Genomic DNA, 22,082 nt, shown 5'->3' with positions numbered 1-22,082 from the left:
GTTCAGGTGTTTCGGTAGGTGAGGTCAGTCAGAGAGTGACTGGCTACAATGGGATCTCTCTTGCCTTGTTTGGAGAGGCACACACCTTCTTATCAGGTGCCCGAACGCTGCACAGCCATTTGTAAAATTATGAGTGAGGAAAAACTACGTGACGGGAATCACTGGTAAGATGTCACAGCAACAATTTAGTCATTCTCACCAAGACCGGAAACATAACGCTCACGTTACAAAGTCCTCCATCAGGAAAGTGAGCTGGCTGTTTTTCATTGGCCAGATAAAATAATCTACAAAGCCGTCTGCGTTGGGACACCCACCTCATTCAAATGGATGAAGAGGCGACATTTTTTACCTAGCCTTGTGTCTGCGAGAACACGGCCTTATTACTCTGAGAAGTGATAACATTCACACTTGGGAACTGAATTGTTGGTGCTCTTCTTCATCTGAACGCATTTTCAGTCAAAAAGAAAATGAAAAAAAAAAAAAAAAAAAAAAAAAAAAAAAAACCTGCTAGTCTTTGTGTCATCTAATGAGAAAATCACAGTGATATCCAGCAGTGGGTGGACAGAGGACAGTGACTTTGAATGCAACACTGGTGCTTGTTAGGAGTCTGGCAGGGGGCTGTAATTTATTCAACATCCTGAAAGCAGAGCCGCAGATTCATAGCCTGAACTGTTTGGATTTTGATCCAGTATAAATATCTAGTAACACATTTTGCTTGTGATAAACTGGTTGTACAAACTGAGGAGAGGGAAGCATCATTTTCAAATAACTGTGCAGTCTCAGTTCAGTGCAACTCATTACATTAGAGAAAGAAAATCAAACTAAAAAAACACCTCAGGACTCCAGACAGCAGCACAAGCAGCTGAGCAGGAAAAAGAGGCACATGGCCTACTTTCCAAAACTTAGCCAGAATTTTTTTTTTTTTTTTAAAGCAAATCACATTCGATTAATCAGAGGTGAAAAAAAAAAACAACAACAAACTCTTTGCCTGTGATAGGCGAGTGTGTGGCCTGCCTGCATCAACACTGGATCTTTTCATCTTCACGGCGGCTGCCACATCCGTGACACTTCTGCCACATTAACACGTGTAGAAAGAGAGGAAAAAGAGGAGGATGAGAGAGGAGTGAGACACAGCCAAAAAAGACCAAAAAAGACAAAAAAGAAAAGAAAAAAAAAAACAGGCAGAGAGCATGACTTTGACACGGCAGATTAAAAAAGAATAACAGGCAAGAAAAGTGTCACATCTAATAGGGACACGACACATCAAGCCTCCTCTGAGACGCCGAGCTATCACACCGGAACAAGTCTCTCTAAAAACAGAACGAGCGGCGTCTTCGCGGCGCTAATCAGAGCCGACGTTGGGAATACAACTCCTCGGTTGTAATCTATTTGCAGCAGCGACGCTAAGCTTCATTTGGAGAGAGATTTCATTTGCAGCGAGGCCCTGTTTGTCTTTCTGAAACTACAATTTGGTTGAGCTAATGAGCTTGACATATCGCACAGCTCAGGACAACAGCAAGACATCAGAGCTTATCAGGGGCTCACTGTTACAGGCACAATCACATTTAATCTAGTTGAAAGAATTACATTTTCAAATCTAATCTAAATCTAATGAGACGTGCACCAAAGCATGTAATCAGAATTAAAGTATTCTGACGTGGCTGACATGGTGACACGTCTGCATGTGAATTTAAAGTGTCCAATAAAAACTTTGAGTTTAATTCTGTCCATTTTTGACTGAACACCTGTAGAAGGATCATCAAGTATCCACGGTCAGAACAGGCAGCAATAAGATATGTCCATTAGCTGGTGATTCTCCTATTAAGACCAGAACACCGCCACAGTCTCATCTGAATAAGCGGAAGTGATTTCACCTCACTGCGTCCAAGCAACAGATACAATCTGACTCATAACAGTTTGTTTTAAGTCCCTGAAAACAGCTGCTAAATCAACCTCAACTCAGTGTCCATTTACTTGCTTGTTCTTGTGCTTTCAATTGTATCATGGTCTTCATGAATGAACCGTGACTTTTAGAGCCACCGTGGAGAAGAAGATCCAAAGGTATATTTCTACAGAGAATGAACTCCATCTGCTGGGTGAAGGCAGTGTGATGCTGCTGTGTAAGTTAAACACACAGTATGTAACTTCTCCTGCGCTCAACCAAAACAATAACAAAAGACCGGATTGGGTGACATTGTGAAATAGCGTGGGATCATGGGAGTTGTTGTCTTCACCACCATTTGCTGTAAGTTTCTGCCGGTTTGGATTCCTTCCTCGTTTTTCGTTCAAGAGGTTTTTACCTGGAGCCGAATTATCTGTAGAGGTCTCTATATATATATATATAATATATATAACATAGGTCTAGTCATTTTTATAACTTTAATCTGTCTTTTTCTGGACTAGTTAAAGAATAGTTCCTGTTTATTACAACCTGTTTTCTCTTTGTTCTTTCCAGTGTTTCTATTAGTGATTGAAACCAGGATGATCCTTTAATACACTTACACTTTTGAAAGAGTACAAAACATCAGATCTGGTCCATACAGACACAGTGCTGAAGCTGTAATGATCAACCAGCTCCACATATCTTGCTCCACGCTCACCTGTATGAGTCACTTTTATGACTCAGCTGAACTGACATAACCGTGTGACTCAAGGGACTTTGAGGGACATTTTATTTGGGCCTGTTTTCAAAACACTGTCAGCTTATTAAAGCACTTTCTCATAATGGCAGATGTAATGATGCGTGCACATGGTTGACTATATAATCCAGCACAAATCAAAAGGTTTACAAATAGTCACCCAAGTCAAACAATGACATGGGATGAAGGATGATGCAAATATGTTATGGGCCATTAAAAGTCAATACAGTGTGTATAGCGTAGTGATGATGTGCAGTGACTGCAGAAGATGCTGCTGTTGCCAGTGCAGAGCCAGCAGGGGACCAATTTGATTCTGGATGATGCCACTTTTGCAAAAATCGGGTTGTCTCACGCATGTTGCACCAACACCATTTTGAGAACATGAAGACCTTTTGCTGAAAGCATACTGGGAAGAAGGCAAAATGGCCACCGAAGTCAAACCGCAGCGAAGACGAGCAAAGCCAAGAATCCTGAGAGAAGAAATGAGCAAACATCTGAGCCTGCTGGCTAAAGCTTCTTCCAGTCAAAAGGTGATTTGATATGCAACATCTTCTCCTCACTAATCTCTTAGTGGCTTCAGCACTGAGTGGTTTCATGGTTAAAGTATCCCTCTAGTAGCAATTCAGCTGGATATGCAGCATGCTCTCATCACTGATAACATGCCATGTTCAGGGCTGTGTAGCTCAAACATTAAGGCTGCATCCTCACTGTTCCTCTGTGAGCTGCACAGCCAGACGCAGACAGAAAATCCACCCAGGGGATGGTTGAGCACAGCTCTGAGCGGCCTCAGTACGTCTCAGCTATGAAATGCCTGGGACTCCCTTTTTAGCATTAAGGTGCTTTTCTGCCCAATCTCCGTGGAGCCAGCTGTCACCGTCCCACAGAGGCCTGGTATGGGAAAAAAATTCTACCTCATTTCTAATCATTTCAACATACAGAGAAAATTATTCCTTGAAGACATACTTTCGGGAACATGTAGGAAAATATGCTTATTCGCTTTCTTGTCAGAACTCTCCCAAGAAAATTGACATGACTCCCGGGGGGGGACTTCACTTCACTTGAGTCAGGCTAGCTGTTTCCCCTTGCTTCTAGGGTTGCCATACATCCTGTATAATACGGGATCGTCCAATATTTAAAAATATAATGCTGCATCCAGTATTGATTGAATACGGGTTGCAAATTGACCCGTATTATTGTACACGTCATTTCATTTATAAACCATGTCCTCAAAGTGCTGTGAATAATGTCACGTCAAGTAAAAACCAAACCAGTTTTTAGGCTAGAAGTGGATTGGAGAAGTTTGACCGGTACACTGACAAGTTCTGTGTGCTGTGAGAAAATACAGGTCACACACGACGTCAGCGTCAATGGTTTGCCTTCTACAGGTAAAGACAGCAGTGCGGCGTCTCGGTGGTTCACCTGGTAGAGTGCATGCCATGAAGTTCTAACAACCTCTGGCCTTTGGCTGCAAGACTTCCCCCGGTATAGCCTATGTTCTATTAACTGTATATTGCCAACTGTATATAATAGTCTTTATTAGCCTATGTTATACAATAGCTAATAGAGAATACAAGGCAATAATCAGAAAAATTGATCATTCTAATATCCCATCTATTCACTTAGACTTAAAGACCTTCTTCAGATAGAAGGTGGCAACCCTACTTGCTTCTAGTCTGTATGCTAAGCTACGCTAACCTAACACGTCTCAAAAGGTCTAGTTAATCCTTAAATCTTGTCAGAACTCTACGCACTAAGTTTGTACAAGCGGTGTAAAGAAATTATTTTTTATAGAAAACAATTGAACATAGAACACACACAAAGTCGTTCTGTTTTTTCCTCGGCTTGAGGCGATAGCTTCGTCATTAGAAGTTAACAATTCATACTTACAGGTGATTAATTAGTCATAAAAATGCCAAACATTCATTGTACCCAGCTTTTTAAATGTGAGAATTTACTGCTTTTCTCTAATTTATATAATTATTAATGGAATATCTTTGATTTTGGACAAAACATTACATGGACTGAATGGGAAACATTTGACGGATCAATTAAGTAAACTGGAAATATATTGTTTCTGCCCTAACAACGAGCAATACTTATAAATTCTGAAGGACACTTATTAAATAGGACTAAGTGTAGCCAGCAGGACTCAGTGTGTATCTGGACTACAGCTGCCATCTGCAGAGCAGCCAACCGTTACAAACAACACTGAGGAAAGACCATTTACTCTTACGCCGTTCCACCACACCAAGCTGAGAGTAAGGGTATTAGCGTGTGTGTGTGTGTGTGTTTACATGTTTCCTTCTACACTGCCCACAGGTATCAGGCTGTCCAACTCAGCAGCCCTTTGTAAATACCATGCAGGGCCTCAAAGATGGCCAAGAGCCTATTAGTTGGACATGAAAGACAGAATATGTGAATCACTGGCAGCCAGCTAAAAGAGGGAGAGCGCATGATTGGATTCAAGCAAAGTGCGCCTGTCAGTCTGTGTGTGTATGTGTGTGTGTGTGTGTGTGTGTATGTGTGTGTGTGCGTGCGCGCATGTGTGTATGTGAACTCCAAACAACACTTTGAACGACTACACGCGTGCATGCCAGTTAATTTGGCTGGAGTCTGGGTAACTGCGGAAAAACCAACCACTGGATGTAGAGTCATTCACAGGCTACAATCGCACACAAATACACACACCACGTCCGCGTCCGTATACACGCACACCCGCTGTGCAGGAAAGAGGCTCTCCACGGCGGTGTAATTTGGCCTGGTCACTGCAGAGACGTCGTAATTGATAACCCTGTCTGAAAATGGCCGGGGGCACCACGCATAATTGAGCACGCTGTGTCTATGTGTCGTGCATGTGTGTGCGTGCTTCGCTTCACAACGGAGGGCTACTAAAATGGCATCTCTTGTTGCTTGATTTGGGTTTTTTTTTTTTTTTTGTTTCTTCTTGCTGGATTTTGTGTCCAGCAGAACCTAATGAACACGGAGTTTAAAGCCCCACGGTTCACATGGAGGTACCAGAAGCAGTATGCAGTGAAATAACGTCCAGCAGCTCAAGAAAGTGGCTGCACAAGAGGGTTCAGAGGTGAATAAAATGTGGTGGAATAGACATTTTTATACAAGTGTACTGCTTGTTTTTCTTTGTCTGCATTGCAGCTCCAAGTTGAAAAACTCTGAGTCTAAAGCCCCTTATCAGACATGGATCACAGCACGTCACAACGGCCGCCTTCAATTATCTGTTAAAGTAATAGGTTGTTTTTTTTGTTGTTCATTATGTAAATGTTCATTGTGGTGTTATTCAGACTTGACAGGAGGACCTTAATGGAAAGAGCCACAATCCTGGTGCTTTGTTTGTAGCCTGAGAGGCAGCAGTGCTGGAGAACAGTTTAAAGGTAACATGGTGGAGGAGGTTTTATTTTTCTGTCCGGTGATTTTAAAACTTATTTTCCCATTTTCCTTCGTCGCCCACCTGTAAACGCGTGTAAATCAATTATATCATTTATTAGATAACGAAGTCTGATTTTGCACAGGCGAAGACAGACCACACATTTACTTGAGGCTTTAATTTCTATTTGCCTATATGTGGTATGTTTTATTCATTCATATTTATACACGAGGAGAATCTTCTCGACGCTTTGAGCTTTATTAAACTGATTTCAATGTCTTTGTGCATAAGAGATGATAGCTTTGCTGATAACATTTATTGCAGTGCTGCTCCAAAGGCAGAACAAGACATGCATTTAGTCTCTGTGTTTATTTATCCTGTGCTGCTGTGGCCTTTATGATAATGTGACAGTGTTTAAGACTTGTGGAAATGTTACCAGGTCTGACCTACTACTTATTAGTATACAGTTACACATGTTGGTACTTACTCGAGTCAAAAGATCAACATGTATAATTGTCAGCACGTTTTTATAACTTTAAATTTCAAAACTATTTAAGTATTTGAATATTTAATATTATATATTTAAGTAAGTATACTCTTCTTTTATAGCTATTTGATTTTAGTTGTGTCTGCATTCAATGTATGTCTGACACTCGGCAGCACTGAAAATAAGGGTTCTCCCTCTCTGTGTCTTCTGAGCGTTTCAGTAAATAACATGATGATGAAGTATCGAGGAGCAGCGGTATCCCGATCATTCAGCTAAATATAAAGAATGTAATTTAGCTGAGTTTACTTGTTTTAATGAAAGAACTGAAGATAAACTAAAGTTATTTATCATTTTGTTTCTTAAAATTATTGAAGGCTTTACTTAAACAGTGGACTGGATTGTGGATTCACATAAATGAGAACCCCAACTCTTAGGCTAGTGTCATGTAGCTTTACACTTCTGCATAAACTTTGAGTATGCAGCTTTTTACAGATTAAAGCAAATCATAAATACACATACTAACTCACACATACACAGTTAGCCTTTCTTGCCCTGTTTGCATTACTTACTCTCCTCATTTTGTCATATTTTTTTAATTTTAAGTTTTTAAATCATGACGTACATGAAGAGTCCATAACAGGTTGAAGCCTTATATCTTGTCCTCAAACTTCATTGCTTCACAAAAATGCTAATACTGTAAGAAATATTTAAACGCAGCAGTGTTTTTATAGCTGCAGTATTAAATCTGGGCCCACTGGTGGACCTGACAGAGTTACAGAGGTTCAGGCTCTTTAGATATGAAGGCATAACTGACTGTGGGTTTTATAAATAATGTAACCTCTCTGTGCTTTCCTTGAAACAGCGCTTTGGAAAATTCTCAAAATGTAAATGTTTGCTTCGATATCGGCCACATGAAAGGACGCATAAGAGGCAGGCACATTAAAGCGATCCTCAAAGCCGGCTTCTCCCGTATGCTTGAAGTCACTGGATGCCACCCGCTGATAATGTGATGAGTTGATTCCAAGGGAATGACTCAAGGCCGTAACGTCACGGCATATAGAGGAGGTTCACGTGAGACAGTTGCCATGGTGAGGAATCCGTAGGTTAGGAGAGAGGGTGGGTGTACAAAACGATGAGAGGTAATAACATGACCATTATCTTGGAAACAGAGACAAAGGCAGCTACGGCCGCCTGGGGAAAACGTCATTTTATCAGGAAGTAGTGTGGTAAATAATAAAAACATTAAAAAACCACAGACTGTATCTGTTACCATGATGGCTGTCGCTTTAATATCTTTGTTGGAGACCACCTTTGCTTTATAATAATACTGGATTGGCAGAATCTTTGTATCAACATAGTCTAAAGTATTTTGATTTGTCAATCATATCATTAACTGGACAATAAGCAGTTTGCAGTGACAACGGTGGCAGATTTACCATTTATAATATTGTAATAATTATTATCCACCGCTGGACCAGTGGTTCTCAAAGTGGGGTCAAAGTTATTCCTTTATTGCTGGGGACCTCCAGGAACCCCCTCAAGGACCCCTGGTGGTCCCCAGCAATAAGAGGAATAATTCTATATATATATCATATATAAAAATATATTTTCACTATAATTGCATCCATAAGTAAAAGATGACAGAGCATACGACTATCTTGGTCACACTTTCTTTAATTAAACATCTAAAAGTAAAAGTCTCGTTAGAGGGGCAGTAGTGGGTGGGTGATATGCAGCTCATGAAGTTTTATATGTCACATGCCAAGGTACAAATCAGAACAATGAGGGTCGGACTCGGCAGCAGTGCAGACTGTGCATACTGCAAAACTGCAAAAATATATACTATGGAAAATATTGCATATGGCGGGAAATATTGCAATATTCAATATTATTGAATATCAGCCCAAGCCTAATGATTAACATTCTCGTTTAATCAAACCAAACATAACATCGACATCTTACTGTCGAGGTAAGTTTTGTTGTTCATGTGTCAGTTTCTGTCTAATCTAAACCAACACATTGAAAATGAAGATAATAACCCAATTTTTACGAACGGTTAAATAATCATTTGCTCCTTGTTGGAGCTCAGCCCGAACGCGTTCTGTCAGACTGGGAATATGTGTGAAGATGTGTGTTACATCTATTATGTTATCATGATGATGATATATGATATTATGTTTTAGCCTGTGATATGTATGTTGTGCACGACGGACTTGATGCTTATTTTCAGAGGTGTCAGCGGTACGTGAATTATAAATTCAGTGCAATGCACTGGCGAGGCAGGCTTGTAATTGCATTACTGTGTTGAATGTGATTCAGAGGCACTAAGGCGGCTTTTTGCAGTGTGCACTTGATTCTTTTAAAATGGAACAAATATGCAACACTGGCTTTTCATTTCCTTTTTGTTTCATGATCAATTTACATTTCTCAGGATCCCTGAGGGGAGGTGAGGCATTGTGTGATGTCACACTGCCGTACGGGACCAGGACCTTGTGCTGAAACAGACTAAAAACAGATCTACTTTCTAAATAAGAGTCAGATAAACATAGATTATCTCAGAACTGTAATGACACGGCGAACAATCAATGTCAAACCAACATGTGACTTAAAGATACAAAGTCTAATGCAAATCAGAGAGACTCTCCAGGGAACAATGACACTTCACTAAATTATGTGGCAGCCGGCTGGAGGCTGAGGAGCTCTTTCAGGCTGCAAATGACTGATCCTGGACCACGGATACATCACGTTCCCCTCTTCGCCTGTCTTCTTCTTCTTCCTCCTCCTCTTCCTCCTCCTCTTTCCTCTTTCCTCCCTCAGTGAGACTGCCAACAGATGAATCCTGCCAAGTGCCTCCCCAGGAGAAGTGTGTGTCTCTCTAAATCAGAGGGTCCGTATGTGTATGTGTGTGTGTGTGTGTGTGTGTGTGTGTGTGTGTGTGTGTGTCTCTCCACTTTGATGGCAACGTTGGCAGTAATGTGTCTAATGGAAGATAAGCAACACTCTCTCAGACAAGTCTTCACAGCCAAGCACTTCCCCCAACATCATCATGCTGAGTGCAATAGAGGGAATACTGTATCCCCCTCCATCTCTATGAGCACACACACGCACGTACGCACGCGCGCGCACACACACACACACACACACACACACACACACACACACACACATATAATTGACTTACAGTGTACAGCCCATGCAAAGACACAAACACACACAGAGAATACAGAGAGCGAGGGTTTGGTTAGTCCGTCTCAAAGCTGCCTTTATCATCTCTCACACAAAGTCCGCAGAGCCTCACACACATGCGCGCGCACACACACACACACACACACACACACACACACACACACCCGCAGTTTGGATGATGAGTCCCTGAGATGAGTTTCAGTCATAGAGGGACACCTCAGAGAAAGTGCAGCTTTGGATCACCACGCTCAAAGCTGTCCGCAATCATTTCTCCTCCAAAGTAAGTCCCCCCCCACCCCCCACCCGCACGCACACACACACGCACGCACACACTTGCACATACACACACACACACACACAGACACACACACTAGTGAAGTGCTTTGCGAGGGAGAGCGAAGGACGAGCTCGGCAGAAGGCACTTATAGAGAAAGACAGAGGGAGAGTCCTTGACTGCTGACTGACCCCGCAGCTTGTTTGTGCCGATTTTGAAGGGAGCGTTCTCATCGAGGGGGAAGGGAGAGGATTCAGAGTTTATTACACACAACACAGCAACAAGCAGGAACAGACGAGGGAAGGAAGGAGGAGGCGAGAATGATGGAGGACCCCGAATCCACGTTGTCAAGCAATGAGTACAACACCTGAACTGCTGCCATGTGTCTGCACGGGTCAGACTGATAAATTGGCTGTTTGAATCGGACACAACTGATCAGTGTCGTCCACTCAGACGACGTCCTCCCTCCCCACAGATACTGAACGACTGTCAGTGACAGCTGGAGTGAAGGTTTGACACTCTGGGCATATTCTATTATTTATAAATGTTCTATAAGGGCATTATTATTTCTCTGGAAAGTCATTATTCATGTAGAAACACATGGTTATCTGAGCTGCAATGTTTTAACCCTCATAAATACTCAATTCTGGGATCCAGTTCTTGTATTTTTGCATTTAAGAACTGTACAGTATAAGCATGATGTCTATTGAGTTTCTATCCAACTAGTTGCTGTGTGCATTTTCAATATGTGAATCATAAAAAAAACAAAAACCTTGAAATGTTGCAAAAAAAGTTTTTAAGTAAATAAATCATGATGTACATGAAGTGTGTGACTTAAACGTTCACTGGAGCTTCTGCTCCACAGAAGAGACAGACAATTGCAGCAAGCAACTCGGTCATGTTGCTTAAATGAATACACGAAACAAACATACAGTGTATGCTGTATGTCCGTGGCGCTCTCTTAACTGCATCGTCTTGTTGCACCCTCTTCTTCTGCAACGGTTTAATGGCACCCCGACTGGAGCATTAGCGCCACCAGCTGTTTAACTCGGTCTCAGATGTTTTGTGATAATTAGATTACCTGCGAATCTATTTGTAGATATGCGCCACTGACGCAGAGTGAAATTAGCCTTAAAGGGCAACTTCACACCTGGTTTTTAGCTTGAACACGACAAACTACTTCACAATATTCAAAAACAACATCCAAATCCAGGGCTCTGTGTTGGACATCACACGGTGCATATTCCTGATTGAACTGAGGTAGAGCGTGTAACACCTAGTCTTAGTCCTATAACCGCAACCAACCTTTGATAACTAAAATCGAATCAGTTCATCCTTGAGTTCAAGTGAACGCTCGTACCAAATTTGATGACAGAGATACTATATTGCATTCACAAGGCCAAAAACCATGTTTTGAGAGGTCACCGTGACCTTGACCTTTGACCACCAAAATCTAATCAGTTCATCCTTGAGTCCAAGTCCAAGCGGACATTTTTGCAAAATTTGAAGAAGTTCGGTCAAGGCGTTACTGAGATATCGTGTCCACAAGAATGGGACGGACGGACATATTCACTTTGTTTAAAGGCAGATTCACAATCTATCCACACGGGGTGTTTTTAATAAGGACTCACAGATTGTTTTATTGAAATTTCCCTCAATCAGTCTTACTGGTAACCTGAGTTTAGTGACTTCACGTTTAACATCGTAACCCCGCCCAAACTCAACCTGAGCTCACCTAACCAGAAGAAGTTAAAATGCCTGTGTCACTCTGCCAAGTTCCTTTTTTTTTTTATTCCACTTTCGGTGTTCAAGAGATTCAATTTAACAGCCATCATGACGCATATATATATATATACACAACTTGAATCACTGCTGAACTGTGTCAGTGAATTGTGTAGAGCAGTGAAATCAACACACATTAATATGAAAATGTCATGGATCATTGCTCTGAGTACACTCCTGCTGATGAAAGAAAACGCAGACAAAAGCCAGGAGATGTGAAAGATTGATTTCTGAGTCCTGAGACAACCGAGCTGTGTATTAAACAGAGGGGAGGCGCAGCTACAGTGATAATTTCTCTCCTCTCTGTAGTTTATCCCGGGCCGCCCCTGCAGCACTTGTCTTCTCAGTGACGAGTATATACCGAGGTCAGGACCTAAATACATTGACTCTACCTACTGCTGAGAGCCAACAAGCTTTAAAACCGTCAGCCTGTCCCTCTCTCCTCTGTTCCCTCACCCTCATCCCTCCTGTTTGTTCTGACACTTTCCTTCTTCTTCCATCTTTCTGTCTCTTTCTGAGCAACATAGTTACTGACAGTGGGAGACAGACACAGAGAGAAAGAGAGAGGGAAAGAGTAAAAGGAGTAAAATAGCCCCGAGTAGTTTAAGCCAGGAAGAAATTTAGGCTAAATCACATATTGGAAAGAGCATCAAAGCAAATTGGAAAAAGCATAAAGACAAACGGGGTTACATTGCACAGAGTACAATTACATAAAAGGTACTTAATGGGCTTACAGTACATGTAGGACTGCAACTATCTTTTATTCTCATTAAAGTAATTTGATGATTATTTATTTGATGAGTTGTTAAGTCTAATAATAATAATAATAATAATAATAATAAAAATACCCATTACATTTACTGTCTGACTGTCAAAGACCCACAGCAAATTACCTGCATTTTGTCTTGATAAATAAACAATTAATAAATGATCAGTGTTGTTGGTTAATTTTCTCTTGACCAACTAATTAGCTGATTGTTCATAGCAGCCACTTTCTATGGTGGTAAAGTACTGCTATAACACTGATATCTGCCATTTTTAAATGTTACTGTTACTTAAAAACTTAAGATTTAACACAGATAGACAACAACACTGACTTCATCCATTTTCCTGGAAGTCATGGCTAATAACAGCCATAGAAACCAAGAACATGAGGTTTCCTTAACGTTAATGTAGTGCGTTGAGACTTTACCATAAAACAGGAGAGGATATTTAGATACAGCCAGTAGCTGATTAGCTTAGCTTAGCATAAAGGCTGGGAATGGGAAACAGCTAGCCTGTCTCTCTGTAAAGGTAAAAAAATCAAAATATTGCTAATTAATACGTTGTATTTAGTTTGTTATACCTGCAGAAAAACCAAAAGAACGACAAGTTGTGGTTTCACAGGAGATCCTTAGGCGAGGTTGCCAGGCAACCAGTGGACACTTTTTTCATTGTAGCCAGGTAAGCTGGCTAACGTTGCCTACAAGGCTCTGATTGGTCGACTGTTCCTCCGACCAGTGGCAACAACCTTCAACGGGCACAACACCAAACCTATCCGAATCGCTGAACTAATGCGAGATGTGTCCCAGCACTTTGTCAAAAAAGCGCTGCAAGAGGGTTTTGTTTCTATGGCAACAGTATCTTGACAACATATCACCGCCGCCTTTCAGCGCCCAGCTGATCTGCTCCCACATTCGGGCTTTTCTACCCGAAAAATCATAAAGCTCGGGATAGACAGCTAGGCCCAAAACAAGCTTCTCCTCCATTTTCTTGGTTGCCAGGGTGACGGATCCCGCTTCATCTGATTGGTTGCCGGAAAATGAGCTGCAGTGACACCAGCGCCTTTCTGAAAAGTTAGAAGTTAGTTAGTTGAAGAGATATTCAACTAAAAGTGTTTGGTGCAGCCGCGTCTTTCTGAAGAAAGACGCCTTTTCTTGAGGCGTTTGCGGACGCTCTCTCCTCATTGGGCACAAGCCCTAAGTTTGCAGCTTAAACACTGTATCAGTGTTTCCTCATTATGTGGATAAAAGGCATAATGCAAATTAGTTGTGTACAGGTATGCACAAAAATTGCAGGAGACCCAGTTGCAATGCCATAAAGGTGAAAAAAGTCAATACCTTCTGCCACTGAATTAATTTTACAGCAGTAATAAAAAAAGAAAATGTCTGTTGCGTGGCGATACAAATGTATTTGCTGATATTGGAGGAGAGAAAAAGCAGCTGTCTTTAAACCAACCAGCAACTGAATAATACTTGAAATAGTGCCATTAAAAGAACAATAAACGTATGCTCTTAGGGAGGCCGCTTTTACCGCTTCAAAAACGGCGTATGTTTGTGAATGAGTGTTTGTCTCTTCTTTCAATGCTGAACTAACTGGTGAAAAAAAAAATAAAAAATGAAGTGTTGTTTTCTGTATTATTCTAATTTAATGTGGTTGAACATTATTACAAAATCTCTGTGATGTGAGAAGCAGCTGCTCTTGTAATTATTTTTAGGAAAAGCCAATAGTATGCAATGTTTGTTCAGTGCCACTTGGACGGGTGCCCGTATTAGCTGATCCAGTTAACAGTGTTCCCAGTGAAAAACTAAAATCAGTGCACCTGATTTGTTGCTGTTCTATACTCACTGCTGCGACGGTGTATGGAAACTCACTGTCATGTCAATACACCTCCATCAGCAGGGAAGTGTAAGTGAGTGAGTGAGTGAGTGAGTGAGTGAGTGGGAGGCGAGGAGCAGACGGGGACATTTGGTGTCTGATTCTGCAGGAGACACAGAGTAAACCCCACACAAGCTGCTGCTGAATCTTTGCTAGTGATACTGCATTGGACACTGTTAAATTTTTAATAGTCTAACAGTAGTGTGATGTCACTGCCTCAATGATCCAGTTTGCTTTTTAGTGGAAGTCCTACCCCCTACATTTATCATACAACACACCCAACGGTAGGATTTCAGGTGGTTAAGACAGGGCTGGAGAGGAGGCTCATCCATCGCAGGCTGTGATTGCACCTGTGCCAGGCCTGAGTTTATACTCATGCATCCATCCGGTATATTCTCCCTCAAATACTGCCATAGTGTAGAGGAGCAGACAGGCCTGAAGCCTTTTAAGGTGGTGAAGCAGCCATAAAGGATTCTGTCTTCACTGAATGGTAAATGATTCACCTGTTGAACTGGAAAAAAAAAAAAAAAAGGTTCAAATACAGTCTAATAATAGGAGTCAGAGTGGGGCGGGTTCCTCTGGTGATGGAGGTCAAAACAGGGCGTGGAGCTAAGCCGGGCCCCGAGTGAAGACTCGCAGGCACGGAAAGCTTCTGTCAGCGGAAGCAAAAAAAAAAAAAAAAACGTTTTAAATTCAGATTGACGCTGAAGAAACAGTGATGCATGTTGGGGTACTGAGGTGAGGGTACTGTCAGCATTGCTCCTGTTGTCTGACTCCAATTTGTTTTCCGTGGCAAAGTTTCAGCATCTCACTGGCTCAACAGCTCGTTTACCCTTCCCTGATTAATTAAGGCAATCGACTGGCTGAAACAATTGCCTCGCTGGATAACCGTGCCCTAATTAGGAGGTAATTGAAAAGTATCAATGACTAAAACAACGTCTGGGCAGATGTAGCCCGGAGCGGTATGAAAATTGAGCAAAGATTTCTACAACTGTTTTTTTTTTTTCCCCCCTTTCATTTCTCTTACTTCCTTTTGCTCTTACCTCGCGGCTCTCTGGTCCAGCTGGTGGAACGCCAGTGAAGGGAAAAGGAGGATGAGTTATGACTCCCAGGGGCTCAGAAACCACATATACAGCCACACATTTCAGTATATTCTCAGAAAAGCAGATGAATGCTTCTCGACTTCCCTGAGCTGACCCCGTCCTCATTCCATTTATTTGATGTGACTCACGCTGTGAATCCGCCTAACAACTATGGACAGTCTGAGAAGAAAAAAAAAAGGGGGTAAAACTTATTCTGCAAATATGTCGGTATTAAAGTGAGTTCAGGTGGGCTTATCCTCGTCTTCATCCCTAAATCCTCATCACTGCCACCCTGAAAGTCATTACACCTGCGATCCATCTGACAATCCTATTAGACTTAACTTCATACCGCAGCATTATGCGCCGTGTTCCTGATGTTCTACTAATTTTTACATTTCAAGGCCACTTAGTATTTCGTGCGAATCGCATCTGCAAGAGTTTTAAATCTGTACTTGCCCTCCTCTTTTCTTTCATTCTACCCTCAGGACAAAACAAAAACAAGTGTATTTGCACACACACTCATTTCCATAAAAATCCCACATACCCACTGTTATAAGATATCTCTTCCCACAAGCACATTATTCAGTCTGAAAACACATTCAGATCCTTTATGTTACGGCTGCGCTAACATGCCAGGAGATATTACTCACATTGCTCAGCATAGCGACAAAATGAGTCAGTAGTTTAAACTTAAATACAGATCAATTCTTTAACGTGGCGTCAGTACAAAGAGACAACCGATCTAATGGATGGTAAACGAGAATCCTGGCCTGACTTTACACCAGGAGGGACTCTGCTGAAACAACAGGGACCACCACCACCACACACACGTCGGAATATCAAGTCTGGGTTTTTAAGTCAGAAGGAATCAGGACCTGCGAGAAAACATTCAAGGCCTGAAGGTTTCTGCAGGTACAAACCTAAAGACACACACACACCAACCGCTGAGAGGACGACTGGAGTAGAATATGAAATCAAGTGTGGCCGGTGGATGAACACCAGAAACGGACAATACCAGACCAAAACCGGTCCCAGCACCCACTGGGTGGTCCATATATATACGAACACCTGTTATCATGTAACCTAGGTTAAGTGCAACTCAGCAACCGCCGTCTGCGGAGGAAAAGCTAGTAAGTGGTCCTTGAGTTAGAGGGGGGAAAAAAAGTGAGTCTGGGAAATCTGCAGTTTGCTTTCTTCTGAGAGTTAGATAAGAACTTCAATAGCACTCTTATGTCCGTACGTTAAATATGAAGCCAGCAGGCATTTAGCTTAGCTTGTGACACCACCAAATATATTGAAAAACAAGGATTAAATAAATAAGATATAATATGTTAATTGGTGAGCTTTAGAGGTGATGGTAGAGCCAGACTTTCTGTTTTCCCCCGTTTCCATTCAGATATGTGAGTGGTATCGATCCTCTCATCTAACTCTCAGCAAAACAGCAAATATTCCCCAAAATGTAAAACAATTTCCGGTCAAAAAATATCCAACATTTCTGAGTTCTGCTTTCAGTGCTGCTCAACTCACTCTTATCAAGTTGCAATAAATCACTTTCCGTGGGTGCAAACATGATCATACATGACAAGATAATTATATTTGCGACATATCAGTGTCTCAATTAAAGGGAAGTGGGGCTCTCATCTGTGTTGTAACCATGCTTTGAGATTTAATATAATTTTGCATAGTTCAGTTTAGTGTGTGGGATGAAAACTTGAGTCCTGAGGGAGCCTGGGCTCCGGGCTGAGCCGTTTGCTGTGTCCGATGATGAAGCACATTTACAGGAGTCAGAGAAGCTGCTAATAGATCTACTGTTAAGAGTCACTGCCTCAAGGGCACTGAGACATTCAGACCTGCTGGCCATCACTTCCGCTCAATCTCCCTTCCTCCTCCTCCTCACTGTGTTTTTTCTTTTCAACCCACACAAAAACTTGGCACATCTGCCGAGCTGGCAGCGTGAAACACCTGTAGAGACCGGCAGGCTGAGCCAAAGTTGCCAGGACAAAGCGGAGAGGGCCAGGACACTCTCCGTGTTAAGACTGTATGACGTAACCAAGTGTAAACACTGGAGGCCATTTAGGGAAGCTCCTGGTGAGAGAGTGAACGAGGCAGATCTGAAGTGGAAGGACGACTGATCAGGTATAGATTTCACGGGGATATTAAAAGGACGATATTAACTTCCATCTGTCAGCTGACATCACCTCCTGCTCCTGCTGGAGTCATCAGGAGAGAGGAGGATGAGAAGCACTGCTGAGGAGCTGCAGCTCTCAGAGAAAACAAAATCCTGTGTCAGTCATGAGCACTGGCTCGCTGTACATCACAGACTGGTACCGATTATATCAAAGAGCACACTCATTAAAGAAGAGATATGGAGTTAATAAGGATTCAGCCATCCAGACTGAATAACTATAACTGGAAAATGCCTAAATACAGTCGTTTAAATAAGACTATACAAACATTGTTGGTTTAAAATGATGAATAATAGACCTGCACCGACTGAATGACAGTTTGATCTAGTCACTGCACACATCTCAACTCTGTCATTTTGTGCCTGACAGCACAAACCACAAGCACCTTGTGTATCCACAACGCAAAATCAAAGAAAACACACGTTTGCATGAGTTGCCATATTATCAGCATCAGCCTCTCAGCCCGTGTGCTGCTCTTTGTTTAATTCCCCCCAACTGCATGTGAGCAGATACGGCATCACATATGTCGTGTTCCTCTCGTAAAAGGAAAATGAATGAAGAGGAGTCTGAAACCTACCGTTCCCGGAGATGTGGTTCTCTACCTCGCCGTGTCCAGCTTGCCGTGTGGAGACACTAAGTTGAATGTAGAGTCCCATGTAATGCAAACTCCCCAGCAGCACCCTAAACGCTCCCATTTCTCTTCTGTTTTATCTGCTCTCCTTTCCCCCTCTTTCTTTTTCACATCGGGTGGAGGGGCACGTCGTATTTTTTGTTTTTGTTTTTTAAAATAATTTTCTTTGTTGTTGTTGTTGTTGTTTTTTCTTTTGCTGTTTCTTTGTTGTTTTGTTTTTTAAAAATCCAGGTGACTTGTTGTGGCGAGGAAGGGGAGCGAGATACCTGTGCGAAATAAAGAAACGAAGAAGTCACCGCAGCCTCCCTCTGTGCCAGCACACTGACTGAAGCTCTGCTTCCGCTCACTCGGCTCTACATGCGGCGGAGGGAGACCTCTGCCACACGCGAGGTGCCGCGGTTTGCAATGAGTAATATCAATTATTGGCGGAGTGATATTAAAAACACGTTCACATCCTGCCTGAAACTTTACGATGTTTAATTTTTCGCCCCAGGAAACGCGCTTTTATGAAACGACGGAGACAAGTAAAATGTTAAAAGACATAACATTGTTGTGTTTTATTAATGGTACATTTTTTTTTCGTTTTTCTAGGGGTTTTTTTTCCAGGTAGGTTAGAGCCTATATACAGTCTATGGTTACAGCATTAGCTCCAACATCAGCTTCCTACTAACATGAAGGGCAAAAAGCCTGCCTCACTCATTTAATTAATTTGCTTAAAGGTTTTTGCTTAAAGGTCATGAGAACTTATTTTTCAACGAGCAATGGGACCTTAAACAAACATAGTATTTTCGATAGATTTTTGTTTTTTGTTTTTCTCTGGGCAGGCAGATCCGCGTTACAGTTACATCCATTTTACTGCCTGTTCAAGACGTGACCCAAGTGTGTTAACTAAGAAATAGCCAGCCGTCATTTGGACCTCCTTGTGGGAGTGACCAGATGCGGCCAGACGTCAAAACTAGATCCACAGTGGCACTGCCTTTGGGCGGAGGGACACAGACCAAGGTAAGTTTTACAGATCTGGGCCTGAACTTACTATGGCTATGGGCCAGATTTTTGCTGTTAGGGTTCTCACTGGTTGGAAATTGGACCGTGCTTATTCATAAAATCTGACAATGTGATCTTACACACTTCTGTGAAACAAACAGGATTCAGAATCTAAACTGAATGAACCAAAAAACCTATGTCGAGAGTTCTCTAATGCCCAACTATAAGACTATATTTTTTCTGGAAATTGTGTTTGAAAAAGTGGAGGTCAGTCGTCTTCTATTTGAAGATGAAACAATTATGTGTTTATTTCATGAGAGATTTTTTTTTAATGGAGAGAGAACCAGTGCTGCCTTTTACAAAGTGTTGTCATTAGGGTTGTTTGTAGCGATAATGTTTCCAGTACTGCAAATGTTTTCAAGTCTGTGAGCTCTGAAGAAAATCCTGTCAGTCAAAAATTCCATAATGGAACAAAAAAAAAGGAGGTAAACATGACATGTACAACTCAACACACTGCATTTTGTAAACGCAGATATCTCCGTTGTGCGACTCGCCAGCTGGCATTGGGGGAGAACAATCCCACAATGCTATGCTCCGCATTTTATACTTTCTGCTGTGAGTACAGCTGTCAGTGATGACGCAAAATGATGATGATAGAGTGTCTGAAATCTGAATTTACTGCTCACTATTGACTAAACTGTGTCAGCCTTCAAGACTGATCAGGGCAACATACTGGAGCTGTGCTGTGGTGCTGTCCGTTGTGCTGAAATGAAGCCTCAGTGTTAGTCACATACTGAACAAGCCACACTATGATATGGGCTATTGGACTTTATGTAAGATATTTTGTCCACTTTTACAAGCGGAGCAATATACTTACAAACAAACCAGAGAAAATCTTCTTGCTACCGAAATATAACAATAATAATAATTAATTCATTGTTTTTATGTTAAAAGATTTCCGTTTTACAATATTTATCCATTTGTATGTGGGTAAGATTCACACACAGTTACATTTTAATCAAGGTCAGAACTGCAAAATAGCAAGTTCTTTTTTAATATATATATATATTTTTTAAATCAGTGTAAGGCCTGTTCTGTGTTAATTTTTCAACAACTCATTGTGTCTTCAACTGTAAACTGTCACTCGAGAACAAACCATGTTGCTCCCCCTCCAGGTCTAGGTCAGTATGCAGTGTTACTTTTACTTCCAAACAAAACATTTGCAGCCTCTATCAAAAATTGTAAGTTCTGCCTAATTTGTCCACAGTATTTTGTTCCATTAGTCTTGTGAATCCTGCTCTTTAGATATTTGAGACGGGCAGACATTTTCAATTCTAATTTTTCCTGAGGGCTTCCCGTCCATTAACACGGTTCTTGTTGCTTTTTCTTCCTTTTTTCATTATAGTTATTTCTGGATCATTGAAAACAGACATTAGCAAGTGTATAAGACACTTGCAGGTGCAGAACTATTAATGCAGAGTTCTTTACACTCCCTTACAGACATGTATGGCACTGATACTCAACATATTTGCAGGGCCTGCTTTATCTCTTTTTGTGATAGTGGCATGTTTCACTTCACCTGCTTTAGAAATCAAACTCAGGTAGTAACGAGAGGATGTTTTACGCATAGCCACAGACCTGTAGCCCATATTTTAATGTCAACACACTGATTGGACTACCTGACTCCAATTACCCTTTTAAATAAAAGCCAATATGTCAGGGATTCATATACCTTTTTTTTAATACTTTTTTTTGTACTTTTTGGTCCAAGATAAATGTTTTCTATTAAAACATGAAAAACTTTGGTACAACTTTCCATAATAATCAACAGTACTGAGGGAAATAATGCAAAGGGTGTTAGGAAACGGAAAAAAAGAACAATATACTTGATATTCTGTTTCAATTGCTGGCTGTGATGCCTTTATGATGATCACCAACTGGTGTTCAGTTTACCTCTGGGGTGTCATTAGGCAGCATTTACTGGGGCATATGCCTTGGTAATATTTTACCGTGCCCCAATAAAACAATCAGGGGAAATGAATGTGTTTTTGCATTGTCCAATAACATAGAGTAAGAGTGGGCAAACTTCTACAGCAGCTGAGCTCAGGCCCTGTGCTGACTGCTGCTCTAGACTGACAGCTGGACGATGGCAGCAATTAACAGTTTTGTTTTGAGCCCATTTGAATGATGGCAGTTATATGTGTGTGGGCTCATTATTTTATAAGGCTGTGAGGCGAGGTTCATCACTTTGAAGGAATTGAAGACATTTTTTAATAAATTTAAGCTGTAAACACTGCTGTCACCACACATCATAGCTACTGACCAACCAACCAAGACATTTAAGTTTCATTGTACTAGATGATCCTATTATCCTAAGAAACAAGTGTTTTTCTTTCCATTTCCCATCCTCTTGTAATTAAAGAAATCTTAAAATTCAAATTTAAATCCCATCAATTCCTTCTGTCATTCACCCACCGTCTCCACTGCCTTAACTTTACACAGACATTAATGAATGTAGAGGGTGTTAGAAAGCAGTCCAGGGCTGCCTCTTTCCCTGTCAGCATCATTTCACTGAGTGAGTGTCTGCTGTCTCTATGAGCATGTTCATGGCTGAATATGTCTGCTCCAAGTCAGCTTGTCGACTTTAGCTCAGACACCTGTCACATACAGTGATTTCACCTGGCAGTGGACACAGGTGGGTGCCATCTCTCCGCCTTAACATGCTTCTTTTACCTGTCCTGATGGGGGACGCTTTACTGACTTGAGATTCCCAAGGAGTTTTTTTTTTTTGTTTCCTCAGTTATTCTGAGGG

General features: G+C 41.5%; 1 protein-coding gene across 1 annotated transcript in view; it reads right to left on the bottom strand.

Annotated features, from left to right (window-relative positions):
• The window catches only part of LOC111230691 (V-set and transmembrane domain-containing protein 2-like protein), a 68,890-nt gene extending 50,420 nt beyond the window's left edge, over positions 1 to 18,470 (bottom strand). The window contains exon 1 of the mRNA XM_022757505.1: positions 18,233 to 18,470. Coding sequence (XP_022613226.1) covers positions 18,233 to 18,350 — 118 coding nt within the window. The 5' untranslated portion in view covers positions 18,351 to 18,470. The remainder of the gene's footprint in view (positions 1 to 18,232) is intronic.
• Between the last annotated feature and the right edge of the window lie 3,612 nt (positions 18,471 to 22,082).

The sequence above is a fragment of the Seriola dumerili genome, unplaced genomic scaffold, assembly GCF_002260705.1.
Source record: "Seriola dumerili isolate Sdu_G_001 unplaced genomic scaffold, Sdu_1.0 BDQW01000278.1, whole genome shotgun sequence".
NCBI lineage: Eukaryota > Metazoa > Chordata > Actinopteri > Carangiformes > Carangidae > Seriola > Seriola dumerili.
The sequence above is the reverse complement of the archived record's forward strand: the minus strand, read 5'-3'. Positions and strand labels throughout refer to the sequence as shown.